This window comes from Fusarium venenatum (assembly GCF_020744135.1).
Source record: "Fusarium venenatum strain MPI-CAGE-CH-0201 chromosome Unknown EDB82scaffold_1, whole genome shotgun sequence".
In the NCBI taxonomy this organism is placed as follows: Eukaryota; Fungi; Ascomycota; class Sordariomycetes; order Hypocreales; family Nectriaceae; genus Fusarium; species Fusarium venenatum.
The window spans coordinates 4485861-4500657 of NW_027072129.1; the positions used below are offsets into that span (position 1 = coordinate 4485861).

At 46.2% G+C, this 14797-nt stretch overlaps 6 protein-coding genes across 6 annotated transcripts; 4 read left to right on the forward strand and 2 right to left on the reverse strand.

Moving 5' to 3' along the window:
* Positions 1-189: 189 nt before the first annotated feature.
* Positions 190-1136, forward strand: EDB82DRAFT_44506 (uncharacterized protein). Its single transcript, XM_025730805.2, has 2 exons — positions 190-421; positions 473-1136. Exons 1-2 carry the CDS (start codon positions 252-254, stop codon positions 1044-1046), a joined length of 744 nt encoding a protein of 247 aa, XP_025589894.1. The 5' UTR covers positions 190-251; the 3' UTR covers positions 1047-1136.
* A 1130-nt stretch (positions 1137-2266) lies between these two features.
* On the forward strand, positions 2267-3979 carry EDB82DRAFT_44453 (uncharacterized protein). Its single transcript, XM_025730804.2, has 2 exons — positions 2267-2984; positions 3101-3979. Exons 1-2 carry the CDS (start codon positions 2693-2695, stop codon positions 3667-3669), a joined length of 861 nt encoding a protein of 286 aa, XP_025589893.1. The 5' UTR covers positions 2267-2692; the 3' UTR covers positions 3670-3979.
* A 1061-nt stretch (positions 3980-5040) lies between these two features.
* On the forward strand, positions 5041-6520 carry EDB82DRAFT_44448 (uncharacterized protein). Its single transcript, XM_025730803.2, has 2 exons — positions 5041-5614; positions 5668-6520. Exons 1-2 carry the CDS (start codon positions 5321-5323, stop codon positions 6286-6288), a joined length of 915 nt encoding a protein of 304 aa, XP_025589892.1. The 5' UTR covers positions 5041-5320; the 3' UTR covers positions 6289-6520.
* Positions 6521-6592: 72 nt separating this feature from the next.
* On the reverse strand, positions 6593-8179 carry EDB82DRAFT_44561 (uncharacterized protein). The gene is made up of 5 exons (XM_065607798.1): positions 7975-8179; positions 7706-7924; positions 7433-7638; positions 7294-7382; positions 6593-7240 (listed from the first exon to the last, which is right to left on the reverse strand). Exons 1-5 carry the CDS (start codon positions 7996-7998, stop codon positions 6702-6704), a joined length of 1077 nt encoding a protein of 358 aa, XP_065465545.1. The 5' UTR covers positions 7999-8179; the 3' UTR covers positions 6593-6701.
* A 2259-nt stretch (positions 8180-10438) lies between these two features.
* On the forward strand, positions 10439-11782 carry EDB82DRAFT_44664 (uncharacterized protein). The gene is made up of 2 exons (XM_025730800.2): positions 10439-11029; positions 11092-11782. The coding sequence occupies exons 1-2, from the start codon at positions 10905-10907 to the stop codon at positions 11702-11704; spliced, it is 738 nt and encodes a 245-aa protein (XP_025589889.2). The 5' UTR covers positions 10439-10904; the 3' UTR covers positions 11705-11782.
* Positions 11783-11819: 37 nt separating this feature from the next.
* On the reverse strand, positions 11820-14251 carry EDB82DRAFT_486372 (uncharacterized protein). Its single transcript, XM_025730799.2, has 3 exons — positions 12832-14251; positions 12500-12771; positions 11820-12444 (listed from the first exon to the last, which is right to left on the reverse strand). The coding sequence occupies exons 1-3, from the start codon at positions 14079-14081 to the stop codon at positions 11861-11863; spliced, it is 2106 nt and encodes a 701-aa protein (XP_025589888.2). The 5' UTR covers positions 14082-14251; the 3' UTR covers positions 11820-11860.
* Between the last annotated feature and the right edge of the window lie 546 nt (positions 14252-14797).

Genomic DNA, 14797 nt, shown 5'->3' on the forward strand with positions numbered 1-14797 from the left:
AAATTATTATTTTTAAATATCAATAACCATCTAAACCTCAACCATGACGGCGATGGGACATTTGAAAAGCGATCAGATATACCAGATAATATGTAGTGAATATACATTGATTCCTAGATTTTAGGCAACCACATTATCTCAGCCAATAGAATGATTTGTTGTTCAGCTCGTCAGCTTCAGAATCCAGACGTTGCACAACATTGTAAAACTGAGACAACTGACCATTTTTACAATAATCATCCGGCATCAACATGACTGACTCCCAACAACCAGAAATCATTCTATACGACTTGGCTTGTACCAAAAATGTCTGTTTCTCTCCTGTAGTATGGAAGATTCGTCTCATGCTCAACTACAAGAAAGTCCCATACACGACTATTTTTCTCGAATTTCCTGACATCGCGCCGACTTTACAAGAGCTGTGAGTCTTGTTTGTCTCCAAAATTAATCTCTACTTACCTCTACACACCAGTGGTCTCGCCTCGCATCCGCCAAGCTCCAGGTCTCATGTGAACTATACAGTCCCCACGATCAAACATGTTCCTACAGGTACATTCCTCATGGACTCACCAGCCATCGCCAAGTTCTTGGAGACTACTTACCCCAACCCGCCTCTTACTCTTACATCCGAGCTTGGACAAGAGATTGAGGTCAGTGCTCGTAGCGCAATCGGCCCAGCATTGCGTGTCTCAATCACACCACGTGAACACCTCCTACTCTCACCTCGGTCGCAGGAATATTTCCGTGCCAAGAGTGAAATACTACTTGGCTGCAAGCTGGAAGATCTGAAGAATGAAGAAAAAGAAGAAAAAACTTGGGAAGGGGTCAAAGAGAAAATGAAGGAGCTGAGTGACTTGATGATGACAAACAAGGAAAACGGACCGTTTGTACTGGGAGATCGTCCTAGTTACACAGACTTTTTTATCGCGGCTTCACTCCAGTCGACGAGGACGATTGATGAGAGCGTGTTTCAGCGATGCGTGGCATATCCCGGTTTCAAGATGATTTATGAAGCTTGCCTGCCATGGATGGATAAAAGAGATTAGACTACTTAACAAGGCTTATATTGTTAATGAATGTAAGGTATTCTAAGAGACAGACTTATACTCTGTACAGGGACAGGCTAATATCGACTGGCTTGGCTGCCAAAGGGAAACCTGCCAGACCCACTCAAACACCCTCCCAAGATCGTGGAGATTGCCTGGGAGCGCGTTTGTAATGTACCAATGCCTTGGATAGTGTCCTTGATTCGAATGAGATGTCACAGTTCAGCACGGGGGATGATTGATGGGCAGTGTATTAATGGGTGCTCCCATCTTGGCCGCCCCAAAATTCCCGCAAGGCGATCAAACTTGGCAATGCCGAGCCTCGACGAACCAATCACACTCTATGGGATAATCTAGAGTATCTTGAATAGGTAGGGCTGAACCGAAGTGAACCCCGCAAGTTCAAGATAGCATTCGTCGGGTATCTATCTCTAGATCTTGCAGGTGCGGATAGTGCCTTGCTAACTACTGCTCCCCGCAATGTGGTTTGTGGGGTGTACTCTTACACGAGGCGTAATGGCTCGAAGGTCTTCATTGCGCGTTACCATCTCTCTATGAGAGAATCATTGCCATCTCTGTGGCTGCTAAAATGTGGTATGAAACTGTGCATGACCAAGTTTCAAGATGCAGGTTATGATGTTATGGCAATGAAGCAGAAGATTACGCATCATCACATGATCGCAGAGCCTTACCTGGAACGGAGGACGATCGAAACCCCTCTGAGGGATAATTGTTACAACGCATGACAAGAATGACTCGGTAATTTGCGGGATTATCAGTGTTCTCGACTGCATTATCTGTATGTGCTGGCAGGTCTAAAAGCTGACTTCCGATGCTTGAATAGCATTTAGAATCCTAGGCTTTTCATGGAAAGCAGGAAGTTATCGTATGCATGTTATTGACGAGAATAAAAAAAGGTTGCAACCCTTTCCGAAAATTATGCCGACACATCATCTCTTGTTATTTCTCGGCAAAGGTGGTACCTCGTACATAACCCGATAATCTAGGTGATGTTTAGTTTTCGCCATGCCGAGAAACTATTTATTTATTGTTCTTGGTATCAGTTCATGGTTGTGTTTGAGGTCTCATACGATATTAACGTGACAATCAGCCATCAGACGATGGTTCAAGAGTCTTATTTTTAACCTTGGACGTTAAGCTTAAATTATACCCCCAGAGACAAAAACCAGTAGTAGCTTACAGGACGGTTAGGGCGGAATCAGCAGACTTGGCAGTTAATGAGTCGATCGTTTGTGGGGGGTTTGGTCCCTAGCTTAGCGTGCTTGGCTTGAGAGGAGGCCGCCAGCGCCTCACTTTCAGGGCTAGAGGCCTCTAAAGCGTGAAAGAAGAAAGGTTACGACGAGGCCAATCCTGTTCTTGGCTCTCGCTATGATCTCATTTTGCTTGGCTTGGCGTCGGCTCATGATCAGAATTTGCTTCACGTGTGACGTTTGCAATGACCCCAAAAAGCCCACTTCTTGGTTTTTTTTGTGCCCTTGGAGGCGATATTATGAGTCTCAAGCCCTGATACAATAAGAGACCTGACTCTTTAGATACCATCAAGTTTACTTATTCTCTCAACTCAACTTAACTCAACTCAATCAACAACACATCACTTTACACTTTACCTGTCAGTCACATCAGCTATGGGTGTCAGAATCGCTACCTTGGAAGACATTCCCGCCTTGAAGGAGATTATTCTCAAGGGCCTGTCAGAGGATTCCGTCTTCAAGTACTGCTTCCCCTCAACTCGTTCAGAAACAGCATCAAATCACGTCGAGACTGTCCTCAAGAGAATCATTGACGCAGAAAACGTCAGCTGGCTCTGCTTTGTGGTTGATGCTCCCAAGACTCACGACCCTGTTTCCTTGGCCATCTGCCAAACCATCCACCAGAATGCCGATGGACAAAAGGGCGTTGCCGAGCAGGCTGAGCAAGGTACGTAACGTTAAATTGGGTGCCCCTCATCTCACCTCCACTACTACCCACAACCTGTGAAACCTTGATTTCTTCTTTTATTGGAGACTAAGCTAATTCTCGTATTTGTATTGCAGTCTTTGGTCTAGAAGCAGATGACAACCAGACAAAGACGATAAAGAGACTCTCTGCTCTCCAGCAAGGCATCACAGAAACACAGCAAAAGTACCTCGTTCGTCACACCGAGGTCATCTTTCTTCATGCCGTCATCACGCATCCTCACTGGATTCGCCAAGGTTTCGCCAAGACGCTCTCCAAGCAAACCCTGCAGGTTGCCCGCCAAAAGGGCGCCGTAGTAGTCGCTTTGGCTAGCCCCTTCACCGGCTACGTCTTCTACTCTGGTACCAGCTTTGCCAACTGCGGCCGCACGAAGGTTGAGACCGACAACGACATTGAGAACCTTGAACTCCAAATCATGGTTTGCACTCCTCCCAAGCCTCTCGAGCAGCGACGTAGCTCTCTCATGGACTACTTGGGCGGAGCTACTAAGAAGATGTCACCCGCTGGTAGCAGACGCGAGTCATACGACCAAGACGCTGCAGGCGCTCAAGAACAGAGGCGGAGCTCATTCCTTGACATGTTCGGTTTTGGCTCAAAGACACCTAACGATGTTGACAATGATGCCCGCAGAAAGTCCCACGCCTAGACTTGTTCCTATGGGACAAACACGATTCTTTATAGATTGGGATACGGAGTGTTTTCCTTTTTGTAATTACTTTCTACTATTATCCCAAGTACCTACGATCTTACGAACTTTGCCGACTGCAAATATATACCACTACTCATTTAGAACCCCGCACCCACTGTGGTTCATGCCCCATTATGCTTCACCGATTTTCATGTCTCACATCATGCATTTACAAATGCTCGCCAACGCACAATCAGCCAATTGACTGCATTAGGTCACCGGAATTAAGCGTAGTACAAGCCCTGAATACCAAGAGAATAATATGATATTTTCCTCGATTATCCAATTGCGCCACTCAAGGTGGTGAGACAGAATGAAAATTTTAAATTGACTCACTATATGTCAGACTTTTATCGTTTTAGCCCTGGAACAACAACGATTTATAGCATGTTCTAACGGTGATCAAATCAATCAACAACGGCATGCGTGAGGTGACTCAGAAGAGCCTAATACAGAGCATCCAATATATTCCGATTATCTTGAGCTAACTTTGGATTGGACGCCAACGAGAAGTTCATTCTTCGCGCTCCATTACCGTGGAGTGGCCTCTTTAGTTTGTTGTGAGTATCGAAGTGAAGATGGGTTCTTGTTTTGATATATGTCTCAACATCAATATTTGTCGCTTAACCACCTACAACTTCCAACAACGGAACAATGTATCTCTACTCAAGAGCTTTAGGCTCAGACTTACAAATATTCTCACCAACATCATCCTCTCATGTTGTCCGATGCAGTATAATGCTCTGCCATGCTGCCGCTCCAAACAGACAGGATTGTCTTCTCATACGATAGAAATGGAAAGGCTGCGCATAGGAGCGGGGATAATTGCCCTGAATAGTGGAAGCAGAAGAGATGTCTCTGCTGATATATTGCTGTATCTCCATTTTCTAGAACGACTTGAGAAGGCGGAATGGAAAGCTCTCTCATCTTCGACCGTCGCTATTGGCCAAAGTGACGTGACCCTTGGGAAATCGACTCTTGCTAGATGCGGTCCGGACTTGAAGATGAAGAGGTTGCTCGGAGCCTACACAGAACAAAGCGTGTCATAATCGCCACCAGAAAGACTGGAAGGATTGAACATCTCAGGATAGGTGGAGAGGACGTCTGATATAACTTCAATAGGCTCGGAAAGTTTCTCGGCCCCCGGTAAATTTAATGTCTCAGGGCAGGAAGGCGGAAGAAAAAAGAGGCTCCTGGCTCGCCCTTATACGAGATCGTACAAAAGTTCGTTCTCAGCATATGTCTCGATATTAAGCCGATTTAGACACAAGTTAGCTCAGTTGGTATGGACTTGGATCAACCACGTGGACCGTCGATCGTCATGAGCGGGGAAATCAAATGGTTAACACGATCAAAAAACCCGACGAGCTCCTCCAATGAAGATCCTGCCAAACCGGATTTGTTGCCAATATAGGAGAGTAGAATTCTAAGTTTATGGTTGTAGCTCGATAAGCCAAGTGATTCCGCGCCGCATGACTGCGACTGCCAGTCTAATCGAGTAACCTCTGCGAGCTAAGACACTATATAAAGAGATCTTGCCCCAGATACTTTTCTTTGTTCGCCGTATCAAATCAGTTCGCCAGGCTAATATTTGTTACTATTCGAAAGCATGCTTATCCTCATCGCTGGTATAACCGGAATGGTCGGGCAGCCGTTGGCCCGCGCCGCCATCGCTCAAGGCCATTCAGTCCGTGGTCTAAGCAGAAACGCGGATAAACTCGACCCAGAAATCTCCTCCAAGCTCGAGTCTTTCATCACTTGTAGAGACTATTTCGACTCAGAGTCTTATAAGAAGGGTGTCCAAGGAGTCGATGCCGTCATCGCTGCCTTGCCAGCTGTGCCAAGTATTATTGGAGCAGGCCAGTTATCTCTTCTGTTGGAGGCAGAGAAAGCAGGTGTCAAGGTATGGCCCCCAACTTCTCGACATGGATCTGTACTGACTAACCTGGAATTCAGGTTTTCCACGCCGCATCATGGAACTTTGATTGGACAAAGCTCAACATGGGTGACCATGAGACTTATGATGCTTACATGTCTTTCAAGCGTCTTGCTGAACTCTCGAGTGGGTTGAAACCCATTTACGGATTCTGCGGCTCTATCCTAGAATACATGTTTATCAACTGCAAGAAGGATGGACGCCGATCTGCTATCGACTCTGAGAGCAAGACAGTTACTTACTGTGGTACTGGTGAGGACAAGATGTCTTTGATCAGTGCTGACGACTTGGCAAAATATACACTGGCAGCGATAGCCGACCCGGAGATTATACAGAGGGGTGTTTATTACGTCGAGTCTTTCAGATGCACAGTTCCCGAGCTCGGTGAAATGTATGGAAAAGCACGAAATATCGACATCAAGAAGCAACCTGTTGGTGGTCGACCTGAGCTCGAAGGAATGCTGGCCCAGGCAAGACAGTTCATGAGTCCTTTGGAATCAAACAAGTATATCGATTTGGCCTACGCACTTGCGATCTTGGAGGGTGTGGCGCTTGCTGATCCCAGTGATTGCAAGGGGTGGGAAGAGACGATTACTCCCACGGGATTCGAGCAATGGCTGAACGAGCACCCTGAAGTCTAAGGTAAAGACAAGGTTTTGCAAGACCATGTGGAACATCTGGTCCAGTTTATATAGCTCAACGAAGATAGGAGGACAGGAATCACGTTTGCGGCTATGTATAGTACGTCACGAGTAAAGGATAGCCTTCAATTGATATAGTGAAATTGCACTGTTTGATAACTATCAACACCAGGATCTGCAAGTTCTCACTAGCAAGCATGTGCATGACAGGGTCTCAGCTTGGATCTTGCGCTTGGTATATCGACAAGTTACTGACTTCTTGTTTATGGTATCGCGACAAGATATATAGATAATGATAAATAACGCTTTGTTGGAAGCCTGGGCACTAAGTTGGTCTAGGTCGAGTGACTTCTGCTGTTTTCGTTGAAAATTATTACTATATCTACAGGATTTCCATTTAACTCTAATGTTCATTATCGACTACTTTCCACGTCCGATTCCGCTTTAGCAATCGACACAGTGACTTGTTTTGTCATCATAATCCCCCGATTCATATTATTCAACTCCGTCTCGCTGCCCGCTAGACTCTCTGAGCCCACTTCAACGACATGTCTCCGGGGTATCTTGTTTCCTCCCGGCCAATACATCGAACCTCTTGTTAATCCTGTTTTCCTGGACGGATTCCTTGAGCGATCGTCACTGCTCGTGGACATCGAGTTGGTCATCTTTCGGAGGAGAGGTCGGAGAGCTGTTAGGGCGACGATCATGACAGAGATGCAGATTTCGGCTGTGGCCCAGATATCTAAAAGGTTGTTAGTCAAAGCTGTGCCTGGGTTGAGGGATTGGAAAAAATTACAGATGGATATGTCATTGCTGACGTAGAGCATTGTGGCAAATCTGCCAATACTGACAGCGATGGTGATGATACCCATCCCGAAGACGACAGCTAGTCCGATCTTCTTTCGTGTTGATGTCATCAGGCCTTGCAACAGCGGAATAGGGAATACGAGATCTTTGAAGAACGTCAGAAGGACAAGACCAGGTGATGGGACTATGGAAACATACTGAGGACTTCCGTTATAAAGTTCAAAGACCAGTTCAACCTCATGAGAGTCATCGACGTGAAAACCGTGCACTTCTGATCACCTTCCGCCCTAGAAACCTGTTAGTGATCAGGACGAAGATGGTACATCGAGTGAATTACCAGTTAAGTGAAGGGTTAGGCCCACACCAGAAAGTATCACAAAGGATGGTGATAAACGCAAAGGCCACCGTTATACCAGTCAAGGCAAAAAGTAAACGCCTCATCATAGGATTTGTAACAGGCACGAGATTAAAGTAAAAGGCGATGATACTAAACTTTGGAAAGTAAATGCCCACGTCAAAGAAGTAGTTCGTCGCGAATCGGATCTAGAATAAGAACATCAGTTAACCCTTATAGACCAACGGCCAATCAACTGGTAAGGATCTCTCAAACCTTTTTGATAGGTATACTGTTACTCGCAAGTACAAAGTCATCCATGGCATGCATCCGGAATGTATGGGTATCGCAGATAAGGAGACCCTGGCAGGATATCAAGCCGACGATCAACCAGTAGTCGGCTGCGTGTAAGCCAACGCCTCGGAGGAATATGCGGACATAGACACGACAGGCGACAAGGACATACGCGAGGACGAGGATTGTCCATTCAAATGCCTACGCCATGTCAGCAAGTTTGATTGTTTTTTTGTTACGGATATAAGTACCATGACGGCAGTGCTGGAAATCATCACTGCAAAGGGACGCAGCCTGCGAGTGCAGGCTCAAAATTAGAAAGGGTTACAGGGGAGGACGAAAGAAAATGAAGAACAAAGAGAAACAGAAACGCTGTCGGTAACCTGCAGAACACTCGATATATGGTGCACCACTTCGGTGGTTGCATGGACCCATCGGACAAGGTTAGCCGTCCGAGTCAAGGCAACCACAACCTTGTGCGAGTTTAAATTGTTAGCATCAACGAGACGTTATTTCCAGACCAAAAGCTTACGCGGGCGGCGCCACGATATGGCCTGCCCAGTCCAGTCTTAGGCTGGTGAGTAAAGGGGTTTTGAGGATGCGACCAAGGGAAATGAGAAGCACGAAGGATCGGACACTATGGGAAATAGCTTGACTTTGGGTTGAATCGTGGGAATACTGCACAGGGGATATTCAATATCTGGGACAGGAAGGTCGTCCGCGCGATCCGAAGCTCGATCAGGTTAATTAGGCCTTCCCAGCAGAGGAAAACAAAGGTTGCGATAGGCGAGAAGATGGTCAGTTTGGCAGTTGTATCCCAATCCAGTGTTCCATGCTTGTAGCGTGTTTTTTCACGAAACTCTATTTCGCTAGCGCCCAGCCTTTTTGTAAATGGGATGACAAGCGAAGCTAGGGGAGCAACCCGGGCTGCCAAGAAAGCATTATCGAAGCGCCAAAATTCCACTACCCAGGTATCAGTGGTCACGAAGACTTGAGATACGCAGGGACCGTTTATGCCAAGATCTATTCATCGTTCTGAGGTGGTAAATGCCATGTTGGGTAGTGTGTTCTAGGGTGAATACTACTGCAGCCATACTCACAAAAGGAAATAAATGATAAATGGAATTGAGTTGGCCGACTTGGCATTGCTAGCTGGTGGACATAAATCTTGACCCCTGTGCAAGCGTCGAAGCTCACCGTAGGCAGACCAAGAGTTTTGCAAGTGTTGAAGCTATTTAGTCGCCCGTGGCTGTTGTGACCGACCTTGGCAGTGTCTGACGAAGAGTGGCTGAGGTAAGACAATGAGATAAGAGACCAAATACATAACGGGGGCCTCATGGGCAATCAAACATCTGTCACACCGTCATATTCAGTTGATAAAAAGCCGAACCACTTGCAACATTGATTCCTTTAGCAGGATTGTATGTGCATCACTGATATATCTGGCTTCAAAATCGGGGTTTGAAAGGCTATCCAGCCTACATAATTCGGGAAAACCTCGCCTGAGCCTAATTAGCGACAGGCTTGAAAACGACCTAATGATTGGAGGGCGTTGTTTGTTAGTACAATGGTCTGATCTACTCAAGGGTGAAATGTCCGCTCGAGGCATGGCGGTTATACGAAAGCAAGAGACGAGACATTTGTTATCTCCACCAATACGCAGCAAGGTGACCGATGTACCGCTGTATCAGCCACCACAGTCGTTGGGTGAGGTAGTCAGCCGCTCCCTGGCGTCAATCGCTCTCCAGCACTCGACGCATTTGCGTCCGGACGCAAATGCGTTCAGCTTTGAGTGATACGGCTTTGTGTAAATGTAGTGTATAGAAAATAAAGCTTGGCCTTCTTAAAACCAGAACTCTTCCTAGATTGTCCATTCTCTGCTTTAATGCTCTGTTTAGCAATTTTGTTCCCTTTTTCCAGATCTTCTAGTCTCGACGACGACTTTGCCGAAACCTTTCGATTCGCGAACGCCCTTCCTGATCCCTGCCCGACACGATATATATATCCCAGCCTCGAAGATTGTGCCAGTATATCAGCTTCGTTGTCTTGGTGTTGCTACTCCAGATACTTGTGCCAGTTTTTCGAGCTCACGAGCCATCTTGTTGTTCTGCTGTTCCTCGTTCGCTGCTGTAGGCCCATGACCCAGCGACTCCAAGTGTCTCCTCATCTCTGCGATCTTCTCTGCAACTGTCGGAGCTGATATTCCTGAAGCCAAACGTCTCTGTACATCCGACTGTCCATCCCCGAACACATAACGTCGAAGTCTCGTGGGCCTGTCGGCCTCTACTACTCTGCCGGTCGTCATTTCTATTTCACCTCAGGCATCAGCCCCTTGCTCGAGCTCCCCCACCCTGTTTCAAGCCACTATCGTCGACTTTACCTTCTTTGTTAAGTTACTAGTCTTGTTTGTTTTCTTTTGTCGTTTCGTTTTTGAAGGTAGAGTAACAAACTTGGTGCGTGAAGATGAAGTTGTTTACCTCCTGACGTTGTTCGATCAATCTCATCCAACATGGGCCACGTCTACCACGATCAAAGCTACCTCCATCAGTCTGGCAGCCATTAATTACAGCATGCCGACATCGCAGGACTCATGCAGTCGCTATAGGTCCAATCTGGATGACGGTTCATTGGACCAAGACAGGTGGGAAATGTCCATCTCGACATTTCCCACCACCACCAGGCCAATGCCCGCCTCGACTTGCAGGTGAGGGGTAACCAGAATGCCTTGCAGTGTGGCTCACCGAATCTCCTGCATACACTGTTGTTTTCAACCCCGATGCAGTGATATATCACCAGGCTCTCAGCCAACTGCTAAAAATACTGTGATTTCTACTGGCCAAGGCATTTCGAGCTAAGACAACAACGAATAAGACCGACGTCTACCTACAATCTAGAAAATTGTTCCAACAAGAATCCCAACGGCGGACGTGTTCGAGCCCAATGGACGTCATCTGTGTTTTCTTCGAAGAGTCTCGGAGGTCCGACCGCCAGGTGCATTCACGTAGAGGGAGTTGAAATATGTGTTTCCTCCTGCTTTTTCTTTCCATGCATCGTCGTCTACTCATATATCGCAAATAAACTATTTTATTCTTTTGATTCGCAGCGGCAGTAACCTCGATATCTGGGGAAATGGTAGCAGCCCCAGCACTAAACGTCGCAATCATTGCCCCAGCTCACCACCATGAGTGCTTTGCCAGAATCAGTGACCTCATATCGAATCGCCTGCATATTCTTTCAATCTTACGCGGACCCTCACCTTGTTCCTGAAGCATGCCGTACTGGCGAGGCAGACTGGAGGCATTTTCGGTGCGCAACATCGTCCTTTATCCTCTGCATCTATTATTCTAACCACATCTATTGTGCAACAGTGAACACATGAGGAAGAAACATGTCTGCAAATGCGGCAATAACTGCGAAACACCCATGCACTTCTCAGCCAACCGCATCGACAATATCCTCAAATTGCGCAAGAAGGAAGGTGATCCATATGACATGGTATGGACTGAGATGTATCGACTCGCCCATCCCGACGCCATTCATATACCAGCCCCATACATCCCGACATTCAATCAGGCTCTGGCCGTTGTGCGTAACCCCACGGAGAGTTTCATGAAGAGATTGGTCCTTGACTTTGCTAGCCAAGGCGGAACAAGTCAGGAGGAAGCGACCAAGAACGTGCGTGCCTTTTACAAGTACCTGCCAGTCTTCTATGATACCCTTAGCAGAATTGGCCCACATCCTGCCAAAAACATTGTGGCTCAGGCAGCCAGCCTTGAGAGCCTCCCAAGTACTTCCGCATCAACAGCCCATGAGGGCCCACTTCAGCTTCCAACACCTGCTGCAGATTGTGTTCCTACCCACGCGTTTACACCGGATCCAGAAGGCCTTTTAACAGATAAATGGAGGGTGGGTGAGACATCAACGGACGAACAGGAGCATATGAATTTCTTAGAGAAAGAATGCGATGGCTATTTTACTTAGCATTACTGGACATATATACATGGAACTCTGGCAATTAGTGGACCAAATGCATACTACGCTTCTCTCACTCATGGCTGATGAGCTTTGTGTGCATATGTAGATAATCTTTCCAACTAAATCCTCTTATTTGCAGTGATGTTCTTTCTCTAGATATTGCTAATCTCTCGAAGCCTCTTCACCCCAAACATAGTCATGGTCAAGCAATGGTTCCCATACACCCATAGCGAAGTTTACAACGGGATTAAATGAATCATCGTTAAGATTCCATGATGGCCCATCGATAGGGAACCCGTGATTTAGTGCTGTTTGCCATGAAGAATCACTTGTATCTACCTCTGAGTGCATGCTATCCGACCCAAGACTGAACAAATGTGTCGGACCCTGAGTGGCAGAATCAAGGTGAGATAAAGGCGTCCATAAATCGTTGGGTTCATCTTTGACCGTGTTGCAAACTTGAGGCGAGCTCTGTCCCATTGTATACCGCCCAGTAACTTCATGCCATGATTCCTTAATAGTGGTTGTGGTTAGCTGTGTGTCTTCTGATATCATAGTCGTCTTTTGGTCGTGTAAAGCTGACAATGTCTTGTTGAAAGCGGACATAACACCAGGCATTACGAGATCCATCAATCCCATGTTTGTTAAGGCCTCTAGTGGTAATGTTTCTTTTAGATTCTTCTGAAACATTTCTTCCGCAGTAGTCTCAGAGGGGCTTGTTAGCCCTTTCTCCTCCAGCTCGTAGTCTGTTATAATATTAGTTGATTCATCGTTTGCCTGTTTTGGAATTCTGCAACTAACAAGGACTTGGAACTTGAGTTTCGTGTGGAAAAATAATTTTATACACGGTATACCATTTATCCATCTCCGTCACAGGAGTAGTAGATTTCTTTCGCTGTTTTAACAGCTGCATCATCCCCTTGTCAACCCGAGGCGGAGCTGACGGTCTATCCCGAACTTCGCATGCCACCGTGTTTCGTCGGTGTTCATCTAAATCTGAATCGTTTTCGAAGTCGGTAAAGCACCTTGCACATTGAAATTCCGGGGCCCCATGCTTCCGAAATATATGCTCTCTGGTTTCATCAAAGTTAGTAGGATAAACATGGAAGTAAGTTAGACCTCAGCTTCCTTACTTGACTCGTTGGACGTTGATCCATCCCGGCCCGCAACACGACCGTTCGCCGATAAACTTAGTAGGGTTGTGCTTGAAGAAGGGACAAGCAAACCTCGGGTTTGTCTTCTCGTTCTCAAGACGTCGCTTTTTGTGAGGGTTTCTGCCACTTGATCCGTCATCGCCATCGCCTTCTGGGAGTTCTTCCGTGGTCGCGGATCTTTTCTTACTGGAGCGAATAGGCCAAGTCGACGGTCTTTGGAGTTGTTGGGCATCTTCCTTGTTATTCTTTCGTCCTTCTCCAGAGTTACTTCCTGTGTTTTGGGTACCCTCTGCACAGTGTTGTCCCTGGTTGACGTTTCTGGTCGTCGCATTAGACAACCACCAACCCTCGGAACTAGAGCTCTCCACCCATTTGATCCTCGACTGGAGGGGTACATTCTGCTGACATATGAACGATAGGCAAGGAAACAGTCGAACCGACAGACGTTGTCTGTCCTCAGGAAGCCTTTCAACACTTCGCATCGCCAACCAAATATGTATGTAGTTGGTGGCAAATCCTCCATATCTGATCTTCCATGCCTGGCTCCTCGCTCTTTGCATCGTGCCTTGAACCCCAATAGTCAAGATAATTTTCCCTTTCGTAATACCAACAGTTAGCAAAAGATGGACATGAATTAGGTGATAGGGAGATTCACAGAGAATATATATGTCATTTTTGTCTAGGACGATCAATTGACAGATATGAGGAATGCAGCTAGGAACTGTATCGCACAGTGTTATCTGTATTACCCAGCTGCACTCCTCATATCTGGCAATAGATCTTTCCAGATAAAAATCACGTATATATTCTCTGTGAATATTCCTATCACTTGAGACTGCCTTAAGCGCACGGGAACAATTTGTGTCGCGGTAGTCGCCTGTTGAATCAAGGTAACAAGAATAAAAATCGTCTAGGGCGCGAAACGGCAGGAAATCATTAATCATACTCAACGCATGATGATCCATGTGAACAAGGATAGCGAATATTTCCAGCATTTCGTTTCCGTAATCCAATCCACTGTGGTGTATCGGCGGCATTTGTAACTGAGACTCATCACCATGTAAGGCTTCGATCCAACTGTCTTGAATGAAGCGTAGGGTCGTGTGTTCATCTCGATAGTCTTCGTCGTCAAGTAAGAGGGAGAGTTGAAAGGGTTTGCGTGGCTTTTCATCAAGAGAGCCTCTCCAAAAGGTGCGACCGTGTCGCGGAGTATCGGGCATTTGTAGCATAATACCGAACGCTATAGAGCTGTCAAGGTTTCAAATACAGATGTCTCGAAAGATTACTGGATTTATGATGATCACCAAACTTTGGACTAGCCAGAAACAGAAGCAAAGTTTGCGTTGCTTCTCGTGATTGCCGATGATGTAGGTGAAAGAAACAACGTGGCGGGGATGAGTATTTTTGAGTGTCCATGTCATATTCAAGGTGGCGCCTATTGGCCAAATAAGGCTACCGCTCTGCAGCCTCGTGTTTCTGTGGAAGAAAGATACTGCCTGGCCGATTGAAAATTCTAGAATCTCGTTGAGCAACAAGTTTGAGGCGAACTTTTGTAACGTGAAGTAGCATGGATAAATAAATTAAAGTAAATAAGACACATCTTATTATAGTTACCAGCTCCATCGCCCAACAAGAGCACTCAACAGCATTAGCACTAGCACCGTTCTTATTACAATGTTCTATATGCTGTACCCATTTCTTCCAGTAGTTATTAGACAGCTGTCATCAATACCTGACCAACTCATTTCAGATTATAGGTACATCTCGATTTCAGTTCTCCAAGTACCTAGTCAAAGTTTCGAGTACAACGACAGGCGACAAGCAGCAACATGACATGAGAGCAATAGAAGAAACAACCAAATAAGTGTGTTTTATCACATTCAAATTTCTTTACACATTAGTAGATTTAATACTACAGAATGGCATGGCAGCCTGTACTGCCATG

Coding starts and splice junctions, on each gene's coding strand:
- EDB82DRAFT_44506 (XM_025730805.2), top strand. CDS start 252: ATGACTGACTCCCAACAACCAGAAATCATTCTATACGACTTGGCTTGT. Junction 422..472: donor GCGCCGACTTTACAAGAGCT/GTGAGTCTTGTT, acceptor TCTACACACCAG/TGGTCTCGCCTCGCATCCGC.
- EDB82DRAFT_44453 (XM_025730804.2), top strand. CDS start 2,693: ATGGGTGTCAGAATCGCTACCTTGGAAGACATTCCCGCCTTGAAGGAG. Junction 2,985..3,100: donor TGCCGAGCAGGCTGAGCAAG/GTACGTAACGTT, acceptor TTTGTATTGCAG/TCTTTGGTCTAGAAGCAGAT.
- EDB82DRAFT_486372 (XM_025730799.2), bottom strand. CDS start 14,081: ATGCTACAAATGCCCGATACTCCGCGACACGGTCGCACCTTTTGGAGA. Junction 12,772..12,831: donor ATCAACGTCCAACGAGTCAA/GTAAGGAAGCTG, acceptor TGATGAAACCAG/AGAGCATATATTTCGGAAGC. Junction 12,445..12,499: donor AACTCAAGTTCCAAGTCCTT/GTTAGTTGCAGA, acceptor ATATTATAACAG/ACTACGAGCTGGAGGAGAAA.
- EDB82DRAFT_44664 (XM_025730800.2), top strand. CDS start 10,905: ATGAGTGCTTTGCCAGAATCAGTGACCTCATATCGAATCGCCTGCATA. Junction 11,030..11,091: donor GCAGACTGGAGGCATTTTCG/GTGCGCAACATC, acceptor ATTGTGCAACAG/TGAACACATGAGGAAGAAAC.
- EDB82DRAFT_44561 (XM_065607798.1), bottom strand. CDS start 7,998: ATGATTTCCAGCACTGCCGTCATG. Junction 7,925..7,974: donor TTTCCAGCACTGCCGTCATG/GTACTTATATCC, acceptor GACATGGCGTAG/GCATTTGAATGGACAATCCT. Junction 7,241..7,293: donor CTTTATAACGGAAGTCCTCA/GTATGTTTCCAT, acceptor CGTTCTTCAAAG/ATCTCGTATTCCCTATTCCG.
- EDB82DRAFT_44448 (XM_025730803.2), top strand. CDS start 5,321: ATGCTTATCCTCATCGCTGGTATAACCGGAATGGTCGGGCAGCCGTTG. Junction 5,615..5,667: donor CAGAGAAAGCAGGTGTCAAG/GTATGGCCCCCA, acceptor CCTGGAATTCAG/GTTTTCCACGCCGCATCATG.